The sequence below is a fragment of the Pelecanus crispus genome, chromosome 2 (assembly GCF_030463565.1).
Source record: "Pelecanus crispus isolate bPelCri1 chromosome 2, bPelCri1.pri, whole genome shotgun sequence".
NCBI lineage: Eukaryota > Metazoa > Chordata > Aves > Pelecaniformes > Pelecanidae > Pelecanus > Pelecanus crispus.
Genome location: NC_134644.1, coordinates 152268233 through 152294286, shown reverse-complemented (window position 1 = coordinate 152294286; position 26054 = coordinate 152268233). Strand labels below are relative to the sequence as shown.

Genomic DNA, 26054 nt, shown 5'->3' with positions numbered 1-26054 from the left:
TACATGCATGCTGTGAATGGCCTATAGCATGACTGGCACGAGATAGGAGCTAGTGGGCAAAGTATCTACAGACCCACCAGCAACCGACGGGGTTCTAGTTCCTTTCTCTGTTTGAATTGAAAAGCCAGTAAAAGCTGGGGAGCTTCTGCCTTCGCAGAGACAAGATACTGGAGGTGTTGATTACTCTGAAGTTAGCCCTGCTTTCAGGAGGTGGTTTCGTTAGGTGACCTCCAGTGGTCTCTTTCAGCTGTGGGGGTGGTGGGGTTTTTTTGACTTCATTGTTCACCTCCACATTTTTTTGAGAGTGGTTACTGACATCCTTGATAACCTACATAAAACAGAAAAACAGACTAATACATCATGGTCCAGACAGTTCCATTATATAATCTAATGTATGGTTTGTTGGTTAGGTCATAACTTTGCTTCCCTTGCTGTGAGCTGTCGCTTTTTTTAAAAAAAAAAAAAAAGCATACTTTGTCTACCTTTAAAACAGAAGGTGTCTAAACCATGTTTGGGGTAACTGTAAAGCAGTCTGTCTGGAAAAAGAAAATACTCTGAGTCCTAGGGTTAGTGGAATAGACTAGAATGCTTCTGTTTTTTATAAATTCATTGCATCTGTTTAACATTTGGAAGGTTTTTTCTGCATTTGCACTTTGCTAATAAAAATCTAAACATTAAAGATAAGCCTTTAGAAATGGAATGGTGAGAAAAACACAGGAAGTAAGGAGGTTACATATTGAAGGGCAGTGGAAAGAGAAACCAGTGTCAAAAAGACAGGGATTGAGGTGTAGTTTTGGAAGAGCAGTTGATTGCAAAACTCTGTTGATTGACATAGTAAGTTTAAACACTTTTATGGAAAGGTATAGAACATCCTCAAAACCAGATTTTGCTTATCCATTAACTACAGCATTAAGCATTTCAAGAAGTACATTCTAAGATTCCATTAGGAAATTCAGCACCAAAGGTGGAATACAGTGGCCTAACTTGAACTGAGAGAAGGTTGACTATCTAGTACAAGATACTGTGACAAATCTATGTGAGCCTTTGTATGTACTGTGATTGACTTTTGTTTTTTATTAGACTTCTTTTAGAAGTAAACATTATTTTCTTCTGAATGGTGGTTGGTGAGCTGAGAATGACTAGTAACCAATTATACTCTGCTCTTACAGGCACAAGTTGTTTTACAAGGAAAGTCCAGAAGTATTATTATTCGGGAACTCCAGCGAACAAATCTTGATGTAAACCTTGCTGTAAATAATTTGTTGAGTCGTGATGATGAAGATGGAGATGATGGGGATGACACAGCAAGTGAATCATATCTTCCTGGAGGTTTGTATCCTGCAACTTTCGATAAGAAAATGCCAGTGTGTTGTTTTTCTGTATTTAAGCACTGACAGCGTGCTCCGTGCTGTGCAAGGTATGCAGCGAAGACAGTTCTTGCTTATGGGAGCAAAGTCTAAAGACATGCAAAACAAAAGATGCACTGGGATGTCTTGAGGGATAGGTTAGGCATTGAAGAATAACTGTTGACCCTGTTTGTGGGTGGCATGACAGTTGGTGGGGTTTTTTGGGTGTTTTTTTTTTTAGGATCCCAGGCTTTGTAACATCAGCATTACTTACGTCTGTATTTTGCTGCTCAACGAGATGCTGAGACTGCTGTGTGGCTTGCTTATAAAAGCTAATTCTAAAACCTTCTAGTGACTTGCATGCTTTCTCCTACAAACGTATATTAGATACAGCAGTTTTTAGAGCAAAAATTATACAGCTTTTTTTTTTTAAGCCTCAAGTGAGGGCAAAACAGCTTACAGTTGTTACAGTTAGATTGAGAATTTATTCCTCATCTCAAGTTCCCCTCATAAACGCTGTAGTATTCTGGCTATACTGGCAAAATGCTGTAATTGAAATCCACCTATTTTTGAAATATTGTCTGTCCCATACAATTGCTTTTTATAAAAGACTTTGAGTCTTCCTTTGCATTGGCTAAATAATTCAGGTAACCTTTTCTTGCTGAGTAAACATATGTGAAAACATAGCAGCTGAATCTAATGTTTGTGTTAGGTACACTGCATGAAAAGAACACATCTAAACTGACTACATATTAGCTTTTCTTTCTGTGTGTCAGAATGACATTTTGGTATTTTTCTAATAAATGGGGTTCTTTTTCTGCTCATCTGGTTCACCAGGAAGGTTCATGGGCTTCCTCCATCTTTATCTTGTCAATCATGTGATTAGACAAAGGTGTTTTTCGTTCTGCAGCAAGTGCTTTGTATTTCATTTTGCCTCTTCTAGTTTTAGTTGCATCTGTCAAGCTTCTTTATTTTGCTGTAGAATAAAGAATCCTCTGATGAAAGGGGTGAAAAATCTTTGAGTCTTGTTTTTTAGTGATCAGCTTAATAGGATTAGACAGATGCATTGGAGGAAGTAAATTCTCCTAACTCTTTCTAAGTATTCAGAGTAGGAGTTCTTCCTCAATGCATACCTGGGTGCATTCCTCTGGAACCAATCTTCAGAAGATAAATCACTGTTAGTAATCATTTACAGTAGAAGTTCATTTGAACCATACTAACCAGCTTTCTACAGCATTAACTATTCTCTTAGTACCTCTTGAGATCATAAGGATCCGTTAATAGCGATCATCTGACAGCCTATGACTGGTAACTTTTATTTGAAGGTGCCTGCGCTACAGTCTGTGAGTCTTTTGTATTTGAGATAGGTTAAAGCAGTATGCAGAGTTTCGTGTCCTCACTAGCTGTCCAGACAACAATTTTGTCCTTGGCTTAAGTTTTGAAGCATCTCCCCTGTTTAGACTAATCTGTCCTATAAGGGATTGCAACCTCCTAATACTAGTATTTTTTTCCCTTTTTTCTTTTACCTCCCAGAGAAACTGGGCTAACTTTTCCCCAGTTCTTGTGGGAAAAGACAGGGAAATAACAACTGAAATGAAACTTGATATGTCTTAACTCCAGTCTTCAAAGACGTAATTTGCAATTTGTAGAGCATGCTATGCGTTCCCTATCTGTCCTATTTCAGTTTTATGGGCAAAAATAAGTTTGTTGCACAGAAATTAATTCATTTGATATCTGGATTTGATCAAAATAGTACGAAAAGTTTAGCTGAACACTAGTCAGTGCTGTCATGACTCTACTGTTGGTACATTAAATAGTACAAATTACCAGTCCTCGCATGTGTTGCATAACCATGCAGGCTAGTTTTCAGGAAAACCTGATGGCCAGAGAAACTTGCCTATAGCTCTCTGGAAAAATACCAACATTCTGTCCTTCAGAACTATGTAGAACCTTTTTTTAAGTCTTTTGCTCTAGAAACTTTGCACTCTTCTTGCTTTCACTTGTCATCTCACCTCTGGATGCTCTTTTGGAACTATAACGTCAGAGTTCCTAAAAGAAAACTGTACATAACTGATAAATCCTATATGCATTCAATTCTTAGTGAGGTTTTTATAAATGATTCTGAAAGAACTACTCTTTTTTTTTTTTTTTTTTGAAATTATGTCAAATTATGCTTGAAAGCTTTTTGATTTTGTTCGTTCCAAGCACAAAAAAAACAAATGACGAGACTCCTTTTGCCTCAGGACTTTTGAGGCTCTTTCATTTTGATTAAAAACATATGCCAATTTTTACTTTCTCACTTCTGCATGTCTGGTGCTTTGTGACCCTTAAATGTAGGGGTTACTCCAAACCTTCCAAGACAGAGAAGCTTTTTTTAAAACACACTTGATTTAAAAAAAAAAAAAAACAAAACCAAAAAACCAAACCAAACCAAAACAACAACAAAAAACCAAACAGCTAGGATACTTTGCAGTCACTGTGAAATTAATAAATTCTTGTTTAATACATCATAATTTCATTAATATATCAGTTGTGATAATTTCAGTTAGTATTGTAAAGGTTATGCATCTGAATTTTTTTAAGGTGACAACATATCTCAGTTCTTCCCAAATTCTTCAAAATGTCTTAATTGAAGAGAAGATTTTGACTTCTCTAGTCCTGTTTCTTTTGTTTTATGATAGTTAGCAGAGAGGCATGTAGGTTCATTTGATACATAACAATTACATAAGGAAAATAATCAAGGTAAAAACTACATAGAACAAGATCATTTAGGATAGAAAAGACTTGAAGGTCTCTAGATTAATTTTCCAGCTCATATCATGTTGTATTAGAGGCTTCTTCTGGGCTTTACATTCTGTTAATCTTCTTTATAGAGATTCTGTAGAAGTTAAAATATTTTGTTGTTTGTACAGTTCAGATGCGTGAATGTTTGCTCAGTAACTTCTGCATGGTACAGTAGTGGATTCTCACTAGTGGGGCTTGTGAAATATAGGTTTGGCAACATCTAGACTATTTTGGAATTGAGAAGAGCTTGTTTAATATTTTTTTTTTTTTTTTTTTTTTTTTTTGAAAGGAGAGAAGAGAGACGGGCTGATGTTGCAGCAGTGCTTACTGTATTGGCTTACAGTGAGGGGAGATGGGAACAGGAGCATAGTGTAGGATCAGTTCAGTGGCTTGCCTTTAGGGAAAACAGTTAGGTGTATGTTTTTTCTGTGGTTTTGTTGGTGTGGTTTGGTTTTCTTTGGTGCTTTTGGGTTTTTTTTTTAAGATGAACTTCAAGTTGGGTAATGTTTTGAATAAATATATCTTATCAAGAAATGAGTTCTGGAGTTCTGTTTGACTCTGGTTTCCTAGGAACCAAAACACACATTTCCCTCCCTTCACTGTCACAGTTTTGCCAATTTAATCCAAACTTGAAAGAGGAGGAGATACTGAAGACATTGAATTCTTGAATATTTCATAAAAATATGCAGCTGAGAAGAGGGGATAGAACTTATGATTGCCCCCTTAAGTGAAAAGGTTTAATGTGAGCTCAACTTGAGATCGGAATCGATCTAGGCAATGCTTTCAGTTAATGAATCCAGTGATAATGCTACACATGGAGCTATTGAAAATAACACTTTTCTCAGTACTTGATTTGCTGCTTATGTGCATACTGAAACTTGGGTTTTTTTATTGGTTGGTATTTTTTTTTCCTCTGTGCTGGATATCCTTTTCCTTCCAATTTTCAGTGGTATTTACTAGTTAATCATAGGTGCTTTTTCACCTAAACAGGGTGATCAGAATTATCACATCTAACTGTGAAGGGTGCAGTCTGATTCTGGTCTAACACAGCACAAGAGATGAATGATAATCATCCCATGGGATTTTCTGAAGAGCAGGAAAATAAAGTCATAGAGAATGTTTTGTCCCCTGGATTCTTAAACTGGTTGTAGCCTTGCAGTATCTGTGTTTTCCCAGCACTAAAAAAATTCCGGTGGTGTTGGAAGAGGAGTGGATTTGGCTCCTATCCCTACTGGTTTTAGTGCCATTTTTGCTGGTATAGAAAATGGAAAAAGGGGGATCTCTTGCAGAAATATTAAAAAAAAAAAAAAAAAAAATCTGATTTGAAGCTGAAATAAGGGGTAGGAAAAGACTTTGTTTCCTCACTCATCCTAAAGCACGTTTAGCCAAAACCCACATAGTTTGGTTCTTAAGTCCGATGGTTTGAATTTTTACTTTCCTTTTTGGAAACACAGCTAAACTCAAGACGCTTAACATGGCGGAAGGTGTGTATTTCGCAAGTTAGAGTGTATTCACTGTCAAGAGGTTTTCTGGCTTAGCTTACCTTAAAAAACCCCATATTGTCCATTTTGAACGAGGCTGGAGAGTTCTTTTCTGTACTGGCCAATCCTGTTCCTAGAAAGAGATCAAAGACTTTCGCAATTTTTGGCTGGATAGTGACCAAAAAAAAAAAAAAAAAAGAAGAATGAGTTGCGAGACTGTAGAGAGGTTGGAGCTTACCTAGTAAGAGGTGGGTGTGGGAGGAGGGGAGAGAAGCAGCTTGTGAATATTGGGAGATACAACAGAGTCTCAGCTGTGTTTCCAGCTCTTGAAGTCTGGTACTTACAAGCTGACTTAAGGTGAGGCGCTTTATTGTTGCGGAAATCCAGTGGAAAACAGATAAAGTAGCAGGCAGGATAAGGCCACTCTGAGGGATCTGAAGTGTTTTAGTAAGACAGAGCCTGTTTGCCAAATCCAAATTTTTTTACTAGGATTTCCAAGCAGTCTGTCAAGGATGACTTCCTAAAACATACTGCATGGACCATTGAGTCCCAAATGGTGTGCTTTTAGAAGCAGAGACTACACTTGAGTGGGTTACTTATTTAATGCAAGAAGCATTCGTGCAGGTCTTGCTCTGAAATCCACAGCGCTCACTAATTACAGCGCTGTTTTTCTGGGGACAGCTGGTTGTAGTTGGTACGTGTTACATTTCCTGGAGAAGACAGGATGAATATTCTGATGTGCACGGATGTGAAAGTCTCTAATACTTTCAATATCAATAAGTGGAACAGTTAAGTGAATTAATACTGGCTGTGAATGTGGACTTCTGGCTCCTTTTCAGCTTTTGGATACCCTCTCCTTTGTATCGTGTTCTCCTCCCTCCCCCCATTCCAGACACTGAGAAAAAGACCCATAACAATAGTTCTTACTGTTAACAATGCTTTTATTTTACTTCAAACCTTGATTTCTAACTGCTATTTTGTTTTATGCGTACGATGAGGTTGAGTCTGAGAACTGGATGTGTTGAAATCCTGTGTGCTGCTTCTGTGTTCCCTGAAGGGACTCTGTGTGTAGGCTACATGGTAGCTTCATGAGTGGTTTGAGCAATGAGGTGGTCATGCTGCCAGAAGGCGCTATCCTGCCATTCCCTTGCATGGTGGTGAGGTTGGTGTGTCTGCATGGGTTAGCTGAGACCTAGTTTGGGGAGCGGATTTTTTTTTTTTTCTTTTTCTTCTTTAAGTCAGATTTGCTTGAACATTTGGGAAGGGGTAGAACTGTCCCCTTTGGCAGCAGTAGGATCCGGTCAGCTTTGCTGCTTGTGGTGAAGCACCGCCTTTGGGGCTCTGACTACCCAGTTAAGTCAATCTGAAGATTGCTTCCCACCTTACTTTATACCCTATGAAGCATTTTTTCAAGCCAGGTGAATGTGCTAGTTGTAGATTTAGAAATTCCACCTTTCCCCAAGGAGGGGCCTGCCAGAGGGATGAAGGAGGGAAGTAGGACTGTCCTTTCTGTAACAGCAAGGTGGTAGTCAGGTTTAGTTGTTTTGTCAGTCCATATTGCTGGAGTTCAATAAATTACACGAATTTGCAGTAGCCTCTTTTGTGTGTGGATAGTAGCTATAGTTTAGTAAACGGAAGGAAATTGTTTTACACTTTAATGTTGATCAGTACTTCAGAGAAACTCAAGTTTTCTAACATAGAAGCTAGGGCAGTCATGGTATTTAAGTTCATCTTTCTGTTTTTGGTTGCGGTTTTTTTTAACTTCATGGTATTAAAAAATGGTGCTTTTTCCAGATAACTGTTGTTGTTCTTAATGTAGCTACCATTTAAAGCTTTGTACTGAGACCTGCAAGGTTTAATTCACAAGCCTGTGAATTAAACAAGTACATCATTCTCTGAAAGAAACGTTCCATGGAAGAACGTGCAGTCTTTGACATCAAAGACGTGGCTTTGTGAAGGCCATCTTTCACTATCAATTCTGTCCTCCCTTAATTCTAGGTCATCTTTGGAGTTCTGCATTACGTGCATGAGTGTGTGTGCACATGTATGTATATGTATCTATTTTATCCTAGCACTTCGTTCTTTCAAGTGACAGGCTAAAGTTTGAATTTCTGGATTACAGAAAAATGTGTTTTGGGCAAGTCCTGTTTGGGAAATGCGGTTAGTTAAGTGACAGAGCAGTTCTTGTAGGGAAACTGGTTTTGTTCACTAGTCCACCAAGCTTGATTGTAAATGTGGTTGCATAGGAGGCACATGAGTTTGCACTGGTGAATCTGAAGAGCAGAAATTCAATTAATAGATAGGATTTTTTTGTTTTGATATTTGTTTAGTTGATGGTCTCTCTAGCTGATGTTTTAAGTAGCTGATTATTCACTTAAGACCCTTGTCTCCTCTTATAGAGGATCTTATGTCTCTTCTGGATGCTGACATACATTCTGCTCACCCAAGTGTCATTATTGATGCTGATGCTATGTTTTCAGAAGATATTAGTTACTTTGGTTATCCATCCTTTCGGCGCTCATCACTTTCCAGGCTAGGCTCATCCAGAGGTAATTTTGCACCTTTTTTCTTTGTAATAAGTAGTTTGCTGTGGAAAAAGCTAGTGATAGTACACGCTGGTGGTTTAGATTCTGATTTAATGCGAAAGTAGACTGTGATATGTTGTCAAATATAGAGTAGACAAATAGACTGTTACTCATTATCAAAATTATTAATGAATTCTGAATATTAGCAGGTAAGTTCTGCAAGAACCTTGATAGTCATGTATTTTAAATCATTGACCATTGGTGTTGTAAGGTGTTAAAAAATTGTTGCACATTAAGTTTATTTTATGTAGTGTAAGTACCTACTAATACATAGATTGCATTACAAATACGTAATTTGGCTCAGAAATGAGTAACAATTGGTGACATGCAGCATTCTTAATCTTTCTTTTTTTTTTTTTTTCTCCTTCCTTTTGGGTTGCTCTTTGTTCACTGTTCTTCACATTTCCTTAATTGTTCCATGACAGAAGCTACCTTTATGGAATGAGGAACTTTAGATACTAAGGAGGGAGAAGAAATCTAAATTTTACTTTTTAGAAGCATTTTTATAGTTGGATGAGGAGAACTACTGGCAGCTGACTAAAAAAACTCCCTGAGCAGTGTTAAGGCATTTTACCTTTTTTTTTTTTTTTAAAAAAAAAAAAGCATATTACACTTAAAAGATTTATAACAGACCATGCAGCAATTTCCTATCTTTTTGAAGCTGTTGCGCAAATGCCTAGAGTATTTCCAAACTGTTAATCCAACCTCTGCTGTGATTGTTTGTTTAGTACAGTTTTGTTGCCTTTCATGAATATGTTTTAGTACATTAATTGCTGAACACGTAAGTTCCCGTTACAAAATTATTAGTCAGGGGTCAGTGTGATGTTTGCTAGAAAATAAGTACAGTACTTTATGAAATATATCTGTAAGACAAGATGTCGTGTTTGGCTTATGTAAAAACTTTCCCATTTGTCTAATATAGCAAAAGACCCAAGACTTGGCGTAATTTGTTGAAACTATGATATAATAATGTAGTCATACATGTAATTCCAGTTGATTTTTGTGAGCATAAGTGAAGTACTTAATAGGTTAAATGCATTATGTGCATGTACAAATATTCAGCATCTGACATAACTCCTTCTAAATTCCTCCTTTTTTTTCCTTTCCTAAGGTTATTCTATATAAGACGTTACCACGAATTTTATAATCCTTATTTTCCATGCATAGTTGACTCTTGGAAAGTTAGTTTGATTACCTGATTTAAAAAATTTATCTGCATGAGCGAACTGCAGAGTACTGGCTTTAGACAGTTTGTAGGCCAATTGGAGGGGAAGCATTTTGGTAAGGAACATTTTCCTACAAGGATCCTTTTTGAAACTTGTCTGACTCTTTAAAAGTTTTCATTTGATCTACTCAAAATAGATACACTTTAATTTATTAAATCCAGTCCTGTGGAATGTTGCTTTAAACAAAAGGGGTTGGATTATCAAACATGTATACAAGAGCTTTTTTTTAATGCTTGCTTTCTTTAACCTTTTCAGATTACTGTTTTTTTGGGAAAGTTGTTATGAAACTCTCTAATAAATACTCTTTTTTGGTTTGCATAAAGATATCTTAACAGACTATATAGACTTAGATTTTTTTTTGTTGTTACTACATTGATAAAACAATACTACAAGACTCTGCATATTGTATTATAAAACTTTAAATTGCAATGTTAAATGTATTTGGCCTCTTATGATGTAAGTGAAAATGCTTTAGCATTTTTTTATAGTGCACAAAACTGTAAGACTTCTTTATTTTTAGCTTGTTTTTATGTTTAGTAATTCTTAAGTACATATGCTTGAAAGGGTTAATATATTGAATGTTGCATGTCAGGACTTTTATTTTTAATCTGTGTGAGTAGATTTAACTGCTGTTAGTTGCATCCTGAAGGGTCTTTACTAGAGAGTGGCTTACTTTTATCCCACTGGTGTGACCCAATTGCATACCAGTTCTCCTTCTTCCCTTAGAGAGAGACTCTGAGCTGTTGCGTGAACGTGAGTCCGTTTTACGTTTGCGTGAACGAAGGTGGCTTGATGGAGCCTCATTTGATAATGAAAGAGGCTCTACAAGTAAGGAAGGGGAACCAAACCTGGACAAGAAGAATACACCTGTTCAAAGTCCTGTTTCTTTAGGAGAAGACTTGCAGTGGTGGCCAGATAAGGTATTGAAACTTTTTTACTATTTTATTTGCATGCTACGCAATAGATGTTTCTTTTTTCCAAATAAATGCTCTGTGTTTCCTTTTTCAATATCACATCTCAGTTTATGTGAGATAATGTAATAAAGCATATTCTTTTTTACACACATAGGAAAATTATAAATAATTAGTTACACCCTTATAGCTGTGCTTCTATTATTACTGGTTTATTTTTCTTCTCTGTGTATTTTGAAGGCACTGCTGTAGATCATAAGGTTTGGGTTTTTTCTTTTTCCTTCTTGTTTTACTTAGGTGCTCAAAGCATGTAATAAGCAATCGGAAACTCATGAAAGAATTTAGACTATCCTTCATCAAGGAAACCTTTTTTTGATTAGCATTATGATTTCCAGAGATACTTTTGGTTTGAGCGTATTGGACTTCTAAGCAACAATGGTGAAAGTTGACACTTATTTGCGGTTGTGTTTTGAGTTGACCAATAACTTAAATGAGTATTGGTTGCTCCTTCAGAATCCCTTTGGCTTTGATTAGCTGGTTTTCTTTGTAACCCTAATTCCATTTTCAAGGCAAGAAGTAATTCCCACATGAGATATAAGAATAATAGGAACACCAGCTATATGTTGCTAACTGGGTATCTGTAGTAATTTTCTTTATGAATTACCTAGATGCTTGGGGAAATGACTTTAAAAACCAAACCAAACCCAAACCAACAAAACAAACTTCCCAGGAATCTTCCCAGGAATGGAAGTGATAATCTATGTTTATTAGACCAAATTTTATGGACTTGGGGTGTCTTTCTAGTGTTCCCATTTCTTTCTGTCTGCAGTATCTGTGAGGTTGCTATTTCGATACATCACACTTTCTTTTTCTATGTCTGTTTTTTCCTTTCAGACTAAATATAGATAGAGAGCTTGAAGAGGGAGGTGAATTTAGAGGCTTATTTCTGCTTACAGCAGCTCACCCTTAGCTGTTCCCATCTTCATTTGGGCATTCGAACTGAGAAATGAAGATACCTAAAAAGAATGTTTTCTGATAGTTGCTCTCCCAAACAGACTTTTTACGTCTCAAGCGTGATTTTATTTTTTCGGCCAGTAATGTCAAACTTCTGTGTCAGTGGAAATTGGCAGCTTTTGTCCCCCTTGCTTTGTCATAATGGTAGAATGAAGGAATCATCTAGCTTGGGTAGAGAGAGATTTCAGGGTTTTTAGCGTCAAAAAATAAATGTAGTTTAGATTTGGAATACTAACTTAGCTTTCTTATTTCCACTGCTGTGTTTTGGTAACATTATTATGGCCATTATTACTGTTGTATTTTTTTTGTTTTGTTCTGGGTTTTTTTACTACTTCAGGAATGTTTTTCCTCTTACCTCTGTTCTTCTCTCTGGCCCTGAAACTTAGTTACTAATAGAGTGGTGGGTTTTTTCCTGGATAGGATTTTTTGTTATTTGTAAACTCATCAGATCCTGCCCTAGGACAATTATTGCAGTCTTTTATTGGGCATCTCTTATGGAATTAACTTGCTGTGATACCTAATTGCATGCTTGTTCAATTTAAATATACTGAACCTCTTCCAAGATACCTGTTTACATATGCACTCGTATAAACCCTAGCTTCCAGTTAAATGAAGGTGTCTTACTGGAAAGGCCTTTCATCTTTATCCAAAAGTAGTTAAACTTTTCATCCCGTCCTTCAGCTGAACATTCATAAGAAATTGTTTTGCATCTTTCTTGCTGTAGCCCCACTCTGAAGTTTTGTTGGTGATATTTTCCAACAGAAATTCTTCAAGGTGAATCCTGAGGGAGATGATTTAGCTAAGAGGCCAGTTCAGATGTTTCTTCCATTTTGAAAATTGGAAAGGAGATTTTGAAATGTTAATGGAAAAGACAGTAAGCTAGGGGAGAGATTTAATGTATGTGAGGAATCACAACAAAATAACCAATCTTGTTTGCAAATATTTTTCTTTAATTTTTCATTATTTTGACATTTAGCATTTGACACAGAACTGTAGTAGTCCATCATGAGGATGGTTAACTTGCATTTATGCGAGGTAAAGTACCAACCTGAGAGGAATGGATGAAACTTTTGGAAAGCTGATCATGTTCCCAAATGCATCAATTTTGCCCACAGTCTGAGACTAATGATGAGACAAGTTGCATAGATACTGAGTTTTCTCCACCAAATAAGTGAAATCAACTGCTCAAGAATTCAAGTCAATTAATGAATTCTTCTGATAGTTCAAATCTTGTTGGACTGTAGTAGTATTAGTCTACACTGCCATGTATCAATATTGCGCCACGTGTATCTGCGGCACTCTATAGTATGGCAAGTATGGCCACTTTTTTCCTGCTAGACTGCAGTTAAGTGCAAGCTGAGCCTTTAGTTTGTTCAAGTAGGTATATTTTATTTAGCTATTGAGATATTAAGATTTTGTCAGCAATCTGCATTATCTTCGAGTATGTCATTTGTCTGGTCTGAAGTCAGAATTTATAGTTGAAGACATAAGACTCTGGTTACAGAACCAGAGCTGTCATATCATTTGTGCATCTTTGTGCTGTTAGTCTTTTGAATGGTGTCATGGAAGTGCACATAGCGTTGGTCCTGTAACATTTAGATCACAGCTGCTAATATTCTGATGGAAGGGAGAGAAGAATTTTGAATGGCAGGTCTAGTGTTGAGCTTGTGGTATAAAACTGTTTGTTTATAAAAAGTTGTAAAACATATTAGCAAGATTAAAAGTCATAATGATGCTGTCTTGGAGCAAAAATTAATTGCTTTCCATACTTTACTTTGAGGCATTAAGCCAGCTAACTTCTGAAGATTCATTTATGCTGATGAAGTAGAGATGCATCTCATTAGACTACAGTAGGGTCTGTTGGCAGTTCTTTCTCAGAATATGCAATATTTATACGATGGCAAGTATTAATCATGACACAGATTAGCATTCATGCTACTTCTGTGCTGCGTTGGTAGATGCCCTCCAGAGCAAAATAATTCTCTTATGATTTAACTAATTCTAGATCCTGTTATCAGGGTATAAAAGAGAATTGCTTGTGATTGCTTCTGTCCTTTCCTGCTGCCTTCTTTCTCTTCTTTCCCAAAATATTGGTAAACATTTTGAGCTATTGGTAAGACATGTACTGAATCCTGTGTTATTCAAGGACACACTCACACCTTTTGAAATGTGCACTTCTGGGCATGAAAATAGTAAAAAAAAAAAACCAGTGTGAATCCAGATTTATGGAACTAAAAATGTTTCTACTTGTAAACTTTGGTAGCTGAAAGAAAAGTCTCTTAATTTAGGGCACAGGTAGATGTACTGGATGGTGGGCTTTTTTTAATGATCTGACAGGAGTTCAGTTTCCCAGAGAAGACTAGTTACCATGTACCTGTCTTTCAGATTTGTAGCTGTAGAAGACAGCATTTGATTTTATACTAGTTTAAGTTGTTTTTTCATTTTTTAAAAGCTGTCTTCTCCCTTAAGTGGAAGGGAACTTTTAGTTGTTAATGGTGAAGAAGTTTAGAGAGAACATGGTTGGCCTATAGCTGCACTTGTGAGGAGCAGCGAACGGATGGGCCTTACAAATGTTTCTCAGTAGACAGAAGTAAATGTTTTGTTAAATCACTCAAATTCACAGTCTGTAATTTGAGATTTGTTTCAATGCAAGGGGGAACAGGAACTTGGAAAAAGTGAGATTGTAACTATTGCATAGTTGTTGCAACATTGATATACAACCAAATCTAAGGTGGGGGAGGGGAAACAGGCCAGTGAGGTCCTGGTGAGGTATAGGATGAAGCAATTGAGCAAAGTGGTACTGTCTAAGTAGCAGAAAGATGTCATATGAATTTTGGTAGAATGTTAAAAAGGAGAAAAGGGCAGGGGTGGGAATAACCCATAATTAGAAGCTTTTCCAGCATATCAGGCCATAACGATGCATTAATGTGACATGTAGCATGCTGGGGGTTTTTGTTTGGTTTTTTTTTTTGTTTGTTTGTTTTTTTAAAACTTGGATCTTGTTTGCAGTTACTTACTTTCAGAAGTGAAAGATAAGAATTGTTTAATTGATGAGGTAGTGAATTTGTTAATTGATTTCTCGGGTACTTGGAAGATATCTTCATGAGTGTACTTAGGAATGGAATAATGGAATTGTGTTGGGTTTTTTTGATCGTTTCAAAAAGCGAGAATTTTAGGGGGAAACTTTTTTTTTAAATGTCATAAGTCAAGAGATCTTCCCATCTTTAATTCTATGTGTTGTGTTCTTAAAATGTTGTGGAAGCTCTTAATAAACTGTCCAACTTAACTGTCATGTATATGTTATTGCTAAATTTCTAGAAAATAATACCTGTTTCTTTCTTCACTCACTCTGTCAGAAGCAATAATGCTATTTTTGTATGTGTTTGAGGGCATGCTGAGCTTGAGACAAGCTGGATATCTTTATTTTCAAGTTCAACATTCATGGGAACTCTGAAAAAAAATTAACAGTTACAAGTTCTTTTTTTTTTTGCAGTTATATATTTTTATATATATTTATAATATTGCCATCTTAGACTTTGTATTTCTGTATTTGTAGGATGGAACAAAGTTTATTTCTATTGGAGCTCTGTATTCTGAGCTCGTGGCTGTTAGCAGTAAAGGAGAACTCTACCAGTGGAAGTGGAGTGAATCAGAGCCTTACAGAAATGCACAGGTACTGTACACCTTTAAATACTTACCTTCAAAATTATTTATATGCTTTGAATGTCTAAAATATTTTTTTTGTTTCCAAAGAATCCTTCGCTACATCATCCACGAGCCATGTTCTTGGGATTAACCAATGAAAAGATAGTGCTCCTTTCTGCAAATAGTATTAGAGCAACTGTTGCCACTGAAAATAACAAGGTATGAGATGTGTGCTGGTTGCTAAATTTGACAAAGCTGGTTTTTTTGGTTACTTGCAGTATGTCATAGACCAGTTGATTCTTCAGCTTCATCAGTAGCAGAAGTATTTCATTCATTCATTCATTCATTCATTCCACTACTTTCCCTCTATACAGATGTAAAATCAAAACAGAAACCCAACTGGTGTGTTGTAAAAATGCAAAAAGGTTAAAAAAAAAAATCTGGCAGATTTACAGCTGAAACAGTGAAGATACTTGTTTTCCCTAATTATCTGAAATACCTGACTTTTTGCTGTTGCAGTAGAAACTAACACTGGTTTAAGAACAGAGAAGCTTGTTAGTGTTCTGTATATATTTACTAGAAAAACTAAGGGCATTAAATCTTTCAGTGCTGTAAAGTAAGTTATCTAAATATGCTTTTCTGCCCAGATAAGAATGAACTTGAAACTGATTTGGTAAAGTGTATGCACTTGTTGAGGTATTTTTATGACCCTTCTCTGTATTTTTTTTTTACCTTTTTTGTTTTTGTTGGGGACTGGAAATAGAGGGAAAAAAATCCTGAAAAGCTCTTTTCTGGGGAAAGAAAAGGTGGTAGGGGATAAAATCCCAAAGGGAATCATTGTTTCTTTTTTTGTTCTGTGTTTTTGTTTGGGTTTTTTTTTTTCCTTGCAAAAATCAGTAAATATTACATTAAAGGTAAAATTTTTTCTTTTTTTTTCCTCCTACCTTCTCTGTTCCTTTCTTCCCTTCTCCCTTAGGTTGCTACGTGGGTAGATGAAACTTTAAGCTCCGTAGCTTCTAAATTAGAACACACTGCACAAACATACTCGGAGCTTCAGGGAGAACGGATTGTTTCTTTACATTGTTGTGCTCTTTATACATGTGCTCAACTAGAAAACAACTTGTATTGGTGGTAAGTAAATACTGTGTTTGTGTACAACAGTGCAGATCCACTGGATGTCTTCATGTCCCTGTCTCTGAGAAGCATTGCAAAACTACTGAACCACAGTTGTTCTGAATTCTGTAACTCTGTACTTGAGCTTTGGTTTCCTTTTTAAAATACATTTATTCTCTTCTTTAATGCCTAAAGCTTTTGGATCCAATTATACCATCTTTAAGAGAATAAGGTTATCCTTTTAGGAGACGTGTATAAGTGCTTTAGCATTCAGATATATCAGTACTGCACAGTATCAGAGAACAACCTTCTTTATGCCTTTCAGGTCTTTTTCAGATTATAAATATGGAACAAACTTTCCCATGTATGAGGTCCACATTCTTCTGTCAGGCTTTGTTAGAAAATTTGGTCTGTTAGTTTGTGGTCCAAATCTTAAAGACGGGAGAAATAACATCAGATGCTCCCTCTGGAGCTTGTTGTTAAAATATAACACTTTTAAACATCGTAAAATATGAAATGTTTGTTAAAATGTTTTAGCTAACAATTTGGTATTTAAGAAGCCTATGTTTTTTTAAAAAAAAGACAACAAAAAAACCCCCAAACCCTCAAAAATAACACTCCCAAAAGAGCTCAAATGAATTTCTAATTTGAGTGAATTCATTGAATATTACTAATGCATTGTCAGTATGCATTATTTTTGTCAGTGTGTCAGGAGTCATTGCATTACATGTCATGCCCAAAGCTCGAGTAGCTTTTAGGCATGGATGAGTTAAATACTTCGTGATGAGTTGGAAATCAGAGCATTGAAAATTGATTCTATGAAACAGCTTTCTCCTTAAATTCTAATAACCCTCTGGAAAATATTTAAGTAGAATAGTAGCTAAGCTTGTAAACTTAAACACAAGCATATTTTATTCTAACTTCTAGCCCCAAATCTCAAAATTACAGCTCTCTGGTTCTTGGCTCTTTCGTTATGTCACAGCTGACATACCTCAATTAGAGTAATTACTCTTAGTATAGAAACTAATAAGCCATGACATTAGAGATACCTGGCTATTAGAACCTGCCATCTTTACTGCTTTTAGAATAATTGGTGCAATATATAAAAAGACTTATTAGCGTTTATATGTAATCTTTGAAAGCAATTTATTTATTAACCAACATGTCCTTTCTGGAACGGGTTAAATGTCAGCAGTAGTGATTTCTATGTTAATCAGATTGATGTAGACAGAAGCTTCTGTTACTATTGATATCCTTGGTTACAATGGTCTGTAGTACACTAGACAGGATTCCAATTTCTAGTGTTGCACAGGACTGATGCTTTTCACGTTTTAGTTAACACGAAGGAGGTTTTCAAATGAAAGCATCCAACTCTATAACCCACTAAGTAAAACATGAAGTATCAAAATAAGCAGCATGCTTAACTTTGTACGTAGCTGTTATTTTCAGCTAAACTGAGCGGATCCAATTACAAAAGAATTGTCCTTTTTTCCCCTATTGCAGCTTAAGTCTGTCATGAGTCCTAGACTCCTTCAGCCATATCCCCAGAGAGAAAGTGAGGCTTTTAGAATTCAAAAAACAGAAAAGCTTATCTTGTTCCCCAGTGACTGCAAATTCTGGAAACTATCACTAGTCATAGGAAAGATATCCTCAAGGTCAGAGGGGACAACCCACAACTTGAAAGCTGTGACTGGAGCGTACTGTCTGTGACAGAGGTCTTGCAGCATTTTGGACTAGAAGGAAAGCCATTTGGCAGTGATATATCTTACGTGCTCTCCCTCTTCCTCCTCTTCCTATAAATTGGCCAGTTGAGATGAATTTGGAAAGTGGGGTGAATAAAGAAAAGGATGTCATTTCTACAGTGCTTTGAGACTTTGGAGAAGGTGGCACAGAGGCTTGTGTGTTTGATCATGACTACATTAAGCAGAAGGAATAAACTGTTCAAAGTTAGAAAGTATTTCTTCTATAGCCTTTTTTAAAATAATATGTGTTTTTCCACAGGGGTGTAGTTCCTTTCAGCCAAAGGAAGAAAATGCTAGAAAAGGCCAGAGCAAAAAATAAAAAGCCGAAGTCTAGTGCTGGTATCTCCTCTATGCCAAACATAACCGTTGGAACCCAGGCAAGTGCAGCTGTCACAAATGGCATTTTTACAGTGCTAAACCATGAGCTTACAGCCTGCTCTTAAAACAAAACAAAAAAACCAAACCAGCCAACCAAATTAGGTTCTATTCTTGTTATGCACAAAAGTTGTATCAGTAATATGGAATTAAAGTAGTATGTTTTAATTATATGTCTGTAAATTGATGTGTCCTGTTAGTGTTGTTATTGTTTTACAAGTATGATTATTGCTGCAAACATGGAGCAACAAGCTGTATTTGTACAAAGTACTTCTGTTTTAACTTTACCTACCGATTCTGTATTTCGAGAGAGAGTAACTATAGAAATACAATTCTCAGTAGAGCACATAGCTTTGTAAATGATTTGGCATTTAAGTGCCTGCAATATTAGAATCTGGGTTTGATTTATTTAAGCAGTGGAATAGGCCTTTGGTTTGAAGCCTTTACCAAAAAGGTTAATAGCTGATACAGAGGTGTAGGATCCTTTTTGTGATTAGTATTAGAACTAGCATGAGACAAAACAGCCCCTTCCCAGGGAGCACGTTTCTTTTGGTTCCAAATCCATTCTAATCAACTCTGGGATGAGTCTTTGTTATTGGTTGAATTGTTCCTTTTGTGGTTGAGCATCTAAATACTATATATTAAACAGTTGCATTGCTAAAACTGTTGCTGTCAGCTGTGACTTGCACAACACCCTCTTTTTTCCTAGCAAAGTGCATAGTACATCATGCTGACTTTCCTCTTCATCTAGTTCCATAAGTTTTCTTATTTTTTGACTACTACATACGTCACCAAGAAAATGCATGCATGTATGATTTCCCTCAGTATAATCCATTGTTCTCACAGAGATAAATATTTCTGTCTGTAGGTGTGTTTAAGAAATAACCCCCTCTATCATGCTGGAGCAGTTGCTTTTTCAATCAGTGCTGGAATTCCTAAAGTGGGTGTGTTAATGGAATCTGTTTGGAACATGAATGACAGCTGTCGGTTTCAGCTTCGGTCACCCGAGAGCTTGAAAAACATGGAGAAAGCTAGCAAAACTACTGAGGCAAAGTAAGTGTTGAGAATACACACGCATACACACAGAACATTTATTTGATACTCTCTTGAATTGGTGATTGATTAAAAATTGAAAAGAAAGAAGGTCAGTTTTTTATCAGTTTGAACCCCTTGCCTTCTTTGTAAGATGCTAGCTTTCTTGTAAACTCCGCTAAATGTGCAGAAATGCTCACTGCAGGAAAGGCATCTCAGTTGTATGAAACCACTATGGAAATGTGAACTGCAGAAGGAGTATTAAATGAAGACTTTCCTGCAGTGTTTCATAAAGTTTCCAAGATTTTATATTTGAATAACTGAAAGTGGTTTTGTTACGGAACTAACTGTTTTTAGGCCCTTCTGCATGGCACTGCAAGACCTGTTTCAGCCCCTCCATAGTTTGGGAAAAAAATCACTGGGTTGACAATTGCCATTTAAATGTTTATTAAAACAGATTTAAACCATTTCAAGAAAAGCTTGAAAAAGTTTAGCAGTTCTGGAGTTTCAGGTTACTGTATAAAGCTAATAATTCTTCCTGTCTTCAAGTGAAGCACATCTAAGGATATCCTGTTTATTTTCTGTAATACTGTGTCTATGCTCGGTTAATGTTACAAAGCTAATCCCTGACTAAGCAGCATAGCACCGTTCCCAACATCAGATGTATAGCCTTGTCGGTTAGGATGGTTGTTCGCAAGTATGGAGTTATTTCATTAAAGTATTATTAAAGGAACATGGCTGGGACACACTGACACTTTGTCCATTGCCATGGAAAAGATTTCACCTTTTTCTTTCTTCATTCTAAGTAACACCTTTTATTCTAGACCTGAAAGCAAACAGGAACCAGTAAAAACTGAGATGGGTCCTCCGCCATCGCCAGCTTCTACTTGTAGTGATGCATCTTCAATAGCAAGCAGTGCATCAATGCCATATAGTAAGTAATGTGTAGCTCATAGTAACATAAAATGTTTGTGTAGATACGAAGTTTTCATAAAAGGCAGTTCTACAAAGATCTGTACAAATTGCAGAATCCTTTTCTGTCTTTCAGTCTGAACTGCAATATATGTAAAGGCTTTTGTAATAATAGACTTTAGATAATCAGTGAATTGTCAGTGTTAAATTTAAATGTATTAGTATAAGCAGTGACTACTTGATGTAAGGTGTATCTAAACAAGCATAACAGTTCTCAGAATCAAAAGTATCTTTCAGGAGGTGATCAAGAGGTAGTCTGGAGATAAAGTTGTTTATTGCAATGTGATAGCGAGTTTCTTTACAGCCCAGAAGTTGAACTTGAAAAATTCCTTTTAAGATTAAGCTGTTCTTGCACAGCTTGCCTTGCATGTGAACTTCAGTGCATAAAGCGGTAGTTCATCATCTATTACATAGAATGTCTAAAACTAGATACTCTTTACTAACATACAAAAGCAGTGAGAGAAGTTTTATAGTACAAGTTGTACTTAAAAAACCTAAAAGGCTGCATTAGTAGAATTCATGTAACTGACCTTAAGCATTTTTTCTCCATTTAAACCCATACGTTTATAAAGGGTTAATTACAGTGCCATCATTTGAAGAAATCTCTCTGCTTCTGTTTCTTCTAATTGTTCACATACTGCAGTTTTAAGAAGCATTCACCTAGAGAACCAAATGGCCTCATTCAGTGACCGAGAATCTTGTGTGCTTAGATCTGCAGTACTAATTAATTTTACTAGTAGAGTCTTTTGCTACTGACGTCTTCTCTTTTGCAGTTCCTTCAACTGCAATTCTGTTCCTTCAACTTCAGTTTTTCACTGACTATAACTTTGCTTGCGATTTTGAACTAGTGTTTGAAGTTAACTTCACAGTTAGTTTAGAAGTTCTCTGCTTCTTACTTTAAATATGTTGATAATATTAATTATACTATATACTCAATTCAGGAGACTAAAGTTCTTGTCAGTGTTAATTTACCTGTGATGCATATTTGAATTTGATCCTTAGTGTACTACAGTTACTGTTCGGATAATGTCTTTGCAGCAAATCTTACTGTTGCAATTGCTGTTAGCCCAAAGAGCTATTTTCTGCCTCATTTGCTACTCTTCTAGATGTTTACCAAAAATCCATGCGTAGTGGACAAGCAGACTTTTTGTGAGGGTGATACAAAGCACTGTAGCAGGGCTGAATGAAGGGTCTTACAACGTCAGCCTTTTTACTTACAGCATGAATATCTGAGCCCTGCCAACACAATTTCTTGTATTCTAACTATTTTGCTTAAATGTCCTTAAAAATTGCTTTCTTTATCAGATAGGCTTTATTAGTGCTAATTTCCTAGAAAAACATGAAAGTGGCATGGTATACTGTCAGGTAGCTCTGACTTTTAAAGTCAGATTCTTGTTAACCTCTTGTTAATTTCTAGATTTGACTGTTGATAATCTTTTTAGGGGGAAAGGTTTGGTGTTCACTGAACATTGCATTTTGATGCTTTGATTAAATATCTCAAGTCTTTTTTTTTGGTAATAACTTTTTTGTCTTAGAGCGACGACGATCTACTCCTGCCCCAAAAGAGGAGGAGAAAGTGAATGAAGAACAGTGGTCTCTGAGGGAAGTTGTGTTTGTGGAAGACGTTAAGAATGTTCCTGTTGGCAAGGTTTGTCTAAAATACGCTGTCCCACCATCTTTGGGGAGGGAGAAAAAAAGATTTTCCTTTCAGATAAGCTAACTGTTAAAAGAATCATAGTTTTGGGGATGCTTGAGAGTGTTTCTGACTAGTGTGACTTTTGTTGCATTTTTATTTGTCCATAACACAATGATAGTAATAGACTGAATGTGTTGTAAGTAAAACATGATGAATCTTAAAAAAATAACATTCTGGTACTTGTAATTTGAACCACAGTATTAAGAAAAGCAGGTGTGGTTTTATCCAAAAGATTATTTTTGGTGACTTGAGCAATAGCTCCCACATGTCCAGTGAGATTGTGAAGAGTTACATGTATTGTGACTGACTTTTACATACACATCAGCTGAACGTTTGGGTGAATCTCATGTTCTGGCAACCAAAGAACAGAAATGTTTTTATTAGATATGAAATGCTTCATTAATATGACTATAAAATTATTTGATTTATTAATGCAGAAAATCTGTTTGTTTGGTCCTTGTAATTTGTTCATTTTCTCTAGTAAACCTTTGCTCTAAGAGTGCTATAGAGGAAAATACTCTGTTTCTCCTTTAGTATTGTTGTGCCATGTTAGGAGAGATTAGGTCACCTAGACAGTTCTCTGCTAGATGCTGCTCAAAAATAAGAGCAACAGGAAAGCCAATGAAGGTTGTCCACAAAATGAAAAGGTTGGATTGCTTTCTACTTGATTCATAGAAGATTAAAAAAAAAAAAGTTACCAGAAGAGGAAATAACTGTCTAACAGAAGGCAGTTGGATTTAGTCAGAGTTATTTTGCTTGCATCCCTCATGGGTTTACTTGTGCAGGAGTGGAAGATTTACCTTGAGGAGTACCTTTGAAAGGAGGCAGCCCACAATAGATTTTCATTATCAAGTTTAGGTAATTTCTGCAAAAGGGAATATGGAGCAACTTAATTCATTGAAACACTTCAGTTTCTGTAAACGATCTAGTTGAAGTCACTGCAACCATTGTTTGCCTCTCATACCAGCTTTGGGAAAGCCCCTGTTGTCCTTATCTGTCCTTCCTTTTTAGATCCTAAGATTTTCAGGACAGAGGATGTTTTACTATTTCTGTATACAGTTGTAAAGGTGTCTGTGCGCTGCATCAAGACAGACTACTATAATAAATATAGAAGAGTTGAATTTTTATATGCTGATATTTTCACTGAAGTGCTAAGACCAGTAAGTGAGCTATCTTCTGAATAGAGTTGTTGGTGCTGACTCTATTCTGTATCAGTCATTTATGGCAAAGATGCTTTTTTTTTTTCTTCATAAAGCATGCTGTCCTTTTCCAGTGATGTATAAGGGAATTCACTTTTCCTTTTACAGTTTTGTAACTGTCCTGGTTTCGGCTGGGATAGAGTTAATTTTCTTCCTAGCAGCAGGCATAGTGCTGTGTTTTGGATTTAGTAGGAGAAGAATGTTGATAACATGCTGATGTTTTTAGTTGTTGCTGAGTACTGCTTATGCTAGTCAAGGACTTTTCAGCTTCCCATGCTCTGCCAGGCGCACAAGAAACTGGGAGGGGGCGCAGCCAGAATAGTTGATCCAAACTGACCAAAGGGCTATTCCATACCATATGACGTCATGCTCAGTATATAAACTGGGGGGGGGTGGCCAGGGAGCAGCGATTGCTGCTCGGGAACTGTCTGGGTATCGGTCGGCGGGTGGTGAGCAATTGCATTGTGCATCACTTGCTTCGTGTATCATTATTATTATTATCATTATTATACTGTTACTATTAGCATTACTATTTTACTTTATTTCAATTATTAAACTGTTCTTATCTCAACCTAGAGTGTTTCTCACTCTTACTCCTCCGATTCTCTCCCCCATCCCATGGGGGTAGGGGGAGTGAGCGAGCGGCTGCGTGGTGCTTAGTTGCTGGCTGGGGCTAAACCACGACAGTCCTTTTTGGCGCCCAACGTGGGGCTCGAAGGGTTTGAGATAACAACAGATTAACCAGAGTGTATTAAGGAGTCTGTTAACAGTTGCCGGTCACGATATTAGTTCTTCTGATCTGCACCATGTTCCTTTTTTTGCAGCACGCGTTAAAGCTTGCTGTCAGTTTGTGTAGTGTGCTATGCTCTGCAGTGATTCATGATCTTTTGCTTGGGAGGCTCCTTATCAAAGCCCTGACCTTGAGCATTCTTTGGTATTTGGGTTTCATACAGAAGTCACTACTGTACTTCGGGTACTACCTCATAGAGAGAGTTAGCAATTATACTTCTTACTCTGAGAGGCTTGTTGTGGAGGAAATACAGAATGGCACCTTTGCTGCTTTCTTCTATGATGTTTCCTCCTTCATTACAACAACTTTCCTGTATCTTGAACACCCCTGGGCAGTTAAGATACTTCTATTGATAATTCTTGGGAATGTTGTTTCCGTTTTGATAAAGGTCAGTAAGCAGTTTAAAAATACCATCCAGAGATCTACCCCAAGGCTGGATAGTTATGAGTGGCAGGGTGTGTGGGAACGTATGCGCAAGTACCTAGGGCAGTGGGGACCTCCAGTGTTTTGGAACTTCACCCCTGAACAAGTGCAGAATCCTGAAGAATTAGTAAAGTATTTGGAAGAAGTATGTTGTCACCCTGGTAGCTCCAGAGAGACACAAATCATTGCAACATGCTGGGGACTGGCCCATGCCTATCGAGCCGTGGTCAACGCTAATCAGTACCCTCAAAAGAAAGAGAAGGTCTCTGGATCTGATGACAAAACAACAAGCACTGTGGCTACTCAAACCCCCACTACAGGCCCTGCGGCTACTCCAACCCCCACTACAGGCCTTGCAGCTACTCAAACCCCTGCCCCAGGCACTGTGGCTACTCCAGCCACAGCCATGAGCACTGCGGCTACTCAAACCCCAGTGACAGACACTGCGGCTAAACCAGAGAACCAACCTGCGCCGGTATCAGTTGCCCCTATACAGAAGAAAAAATACACGAGGAAATCAGTTCGTTTAGTAAGGGATGAAGATGAACCAGGGCCATCACGAGAACCAGAGGAGGAAGAACCCATAAATGAGATGGTGACCACCCGATCCCTATCCCTGAGTGAGCTGCGAGATATGCGAAAAGATTTTGGTCGTCATCCAGGCGAGCACATCATCACCTGGCTGCTCCGATGCTGGGATAACGGGGCCAGTAGCCTGGATTTAGAGGGTAGGGAAGCCAAGCAGCTGGGATCCCTTTCCAGGGAAGGGGGCATTGACAAAGCAATTGGAAAAGGGGCAAAACCGCTCAGCCTCTGGAGGCGACTTCTGTCAAGCGTGAAGGAAAGGTATCCCTTCAAGGAGGATGTTTTATACTGCCCAAGCAAATGGACCACCGTAGAGAAAGGTATCCAGTACCTGAGGGAATTAGGCGTGCTGGAGGTGATTTACAGTGACCTGAATGATGAACAGTTAACCAAAGACCCAGATGAAGTCAGGTGCACACAATCCATGTGGCGGAAGGTGGTACGGAGCGCACCAGCATCGTATTCCAACTCGTTGGCAATACTAGCCTGGAAAGACGACGAGGCACCAACGGTGGATGAAGTGGCTAGACAACTCCGGGACTACGAAGAAAAGCTCTCTTCCTCCCTACGGGCCTGTGTCTCGGCTGTGGAAAAACTGTGCCAAGAGTTCCAACAACTCAGAGAGGATCTGTCCTACTCCCCACCTGCACGGACCAGTGTCTCAGCCATTAGGAGTCAACGTCCCTGTGCTCAAGAGAGAGGATATAGAGGATACACACCACGGGGCACCCTGTGGTTTTACCTGCGTGATTATGGAGAGGACATGAGAAAGTGGGATGGAAAACCCACCTCAACCTTAGAGGCACGGGTGCGTGAGTTGCAAGGAAAAACTATTAGAAAAGGCGGTTCTCCCAGGAAAATTGCAGCTCCAGTTTCCAGTGAGCAGTTCCCGAGACAGAGTAAGAGGGCTAATTTTACTTCCGACCTTGATCAGGGGACTTTTGATTCACATTTACAGGAAGTGAACAGCGAATACTGTGACCAGTGTTAGAGGGGCCCTGCCTCCAGCCAGGTGGAGGAAAGGGACAACCGGGTTTACTGGACTGTGTGGATTCGATGGCCTGGAACGTCAGACCCACAGGAGTATAAGGCTCTAGTGGACACTGGTGCACAGTGCACGCTAATGCCATCAAAC

The 26054-nt window shown here is 37.6% G+C and overlaps 1 protein-coding gene across 17 annotated transcripts in view; it reads left to right on the top strand.

Annotated features, from left to right (window-relative positions):
• Window positions 1-26054, top strand: part of UBR5 (ubiquitin protein ligase E3 component n-recognin 5) — a 97287-nt gene that overhangs the window by 24748 nt on the left and 46485 nt on the right. For 13 of the 17 annotated variants that reach the window (XM_075706115.1, XM_075706112.1, XM_075706110.1 and 10 more), the window contains 10 exons: window positions 1170-1329; window positions 8011-8160; window positions 10131-10342; window positions 14904-15020; window positions 15101-15211; window positions 15969-16123; window positions 18107-18224; window positions 19091-19275; window positions 20079-20188; window positions 21762-21874. In XM_075706115.1, coding sequence (XP_075562230.1) covers window positions 1170-1329; window positions 8011-8160; window positions 10131-10342; window positions 14904-15020; window positions 15101-15211; window positions 15969-16123; window positions 18107-18224; window positions 19091-19275; window positions 20079-20188; window positions 21762-21874 — 1431 coding nt within the window. The remainder of the gene's footprint in view (window positions 1-1169; window positions 1330-8010; window positions 8161-10130; window positions 10343-14903; window positions 15021-15100; window positions 15212-15968; window positions 16124-18106; window positions 18225-19090; window positions 19276-20078; window positions 20189-21761; window positions 21875-26054) is intronic. The other 4 variants (XM_075706113.1, XM_075706107.1, XM_075706117.1 and 1 more) reach the window with 3 other exon arrangements.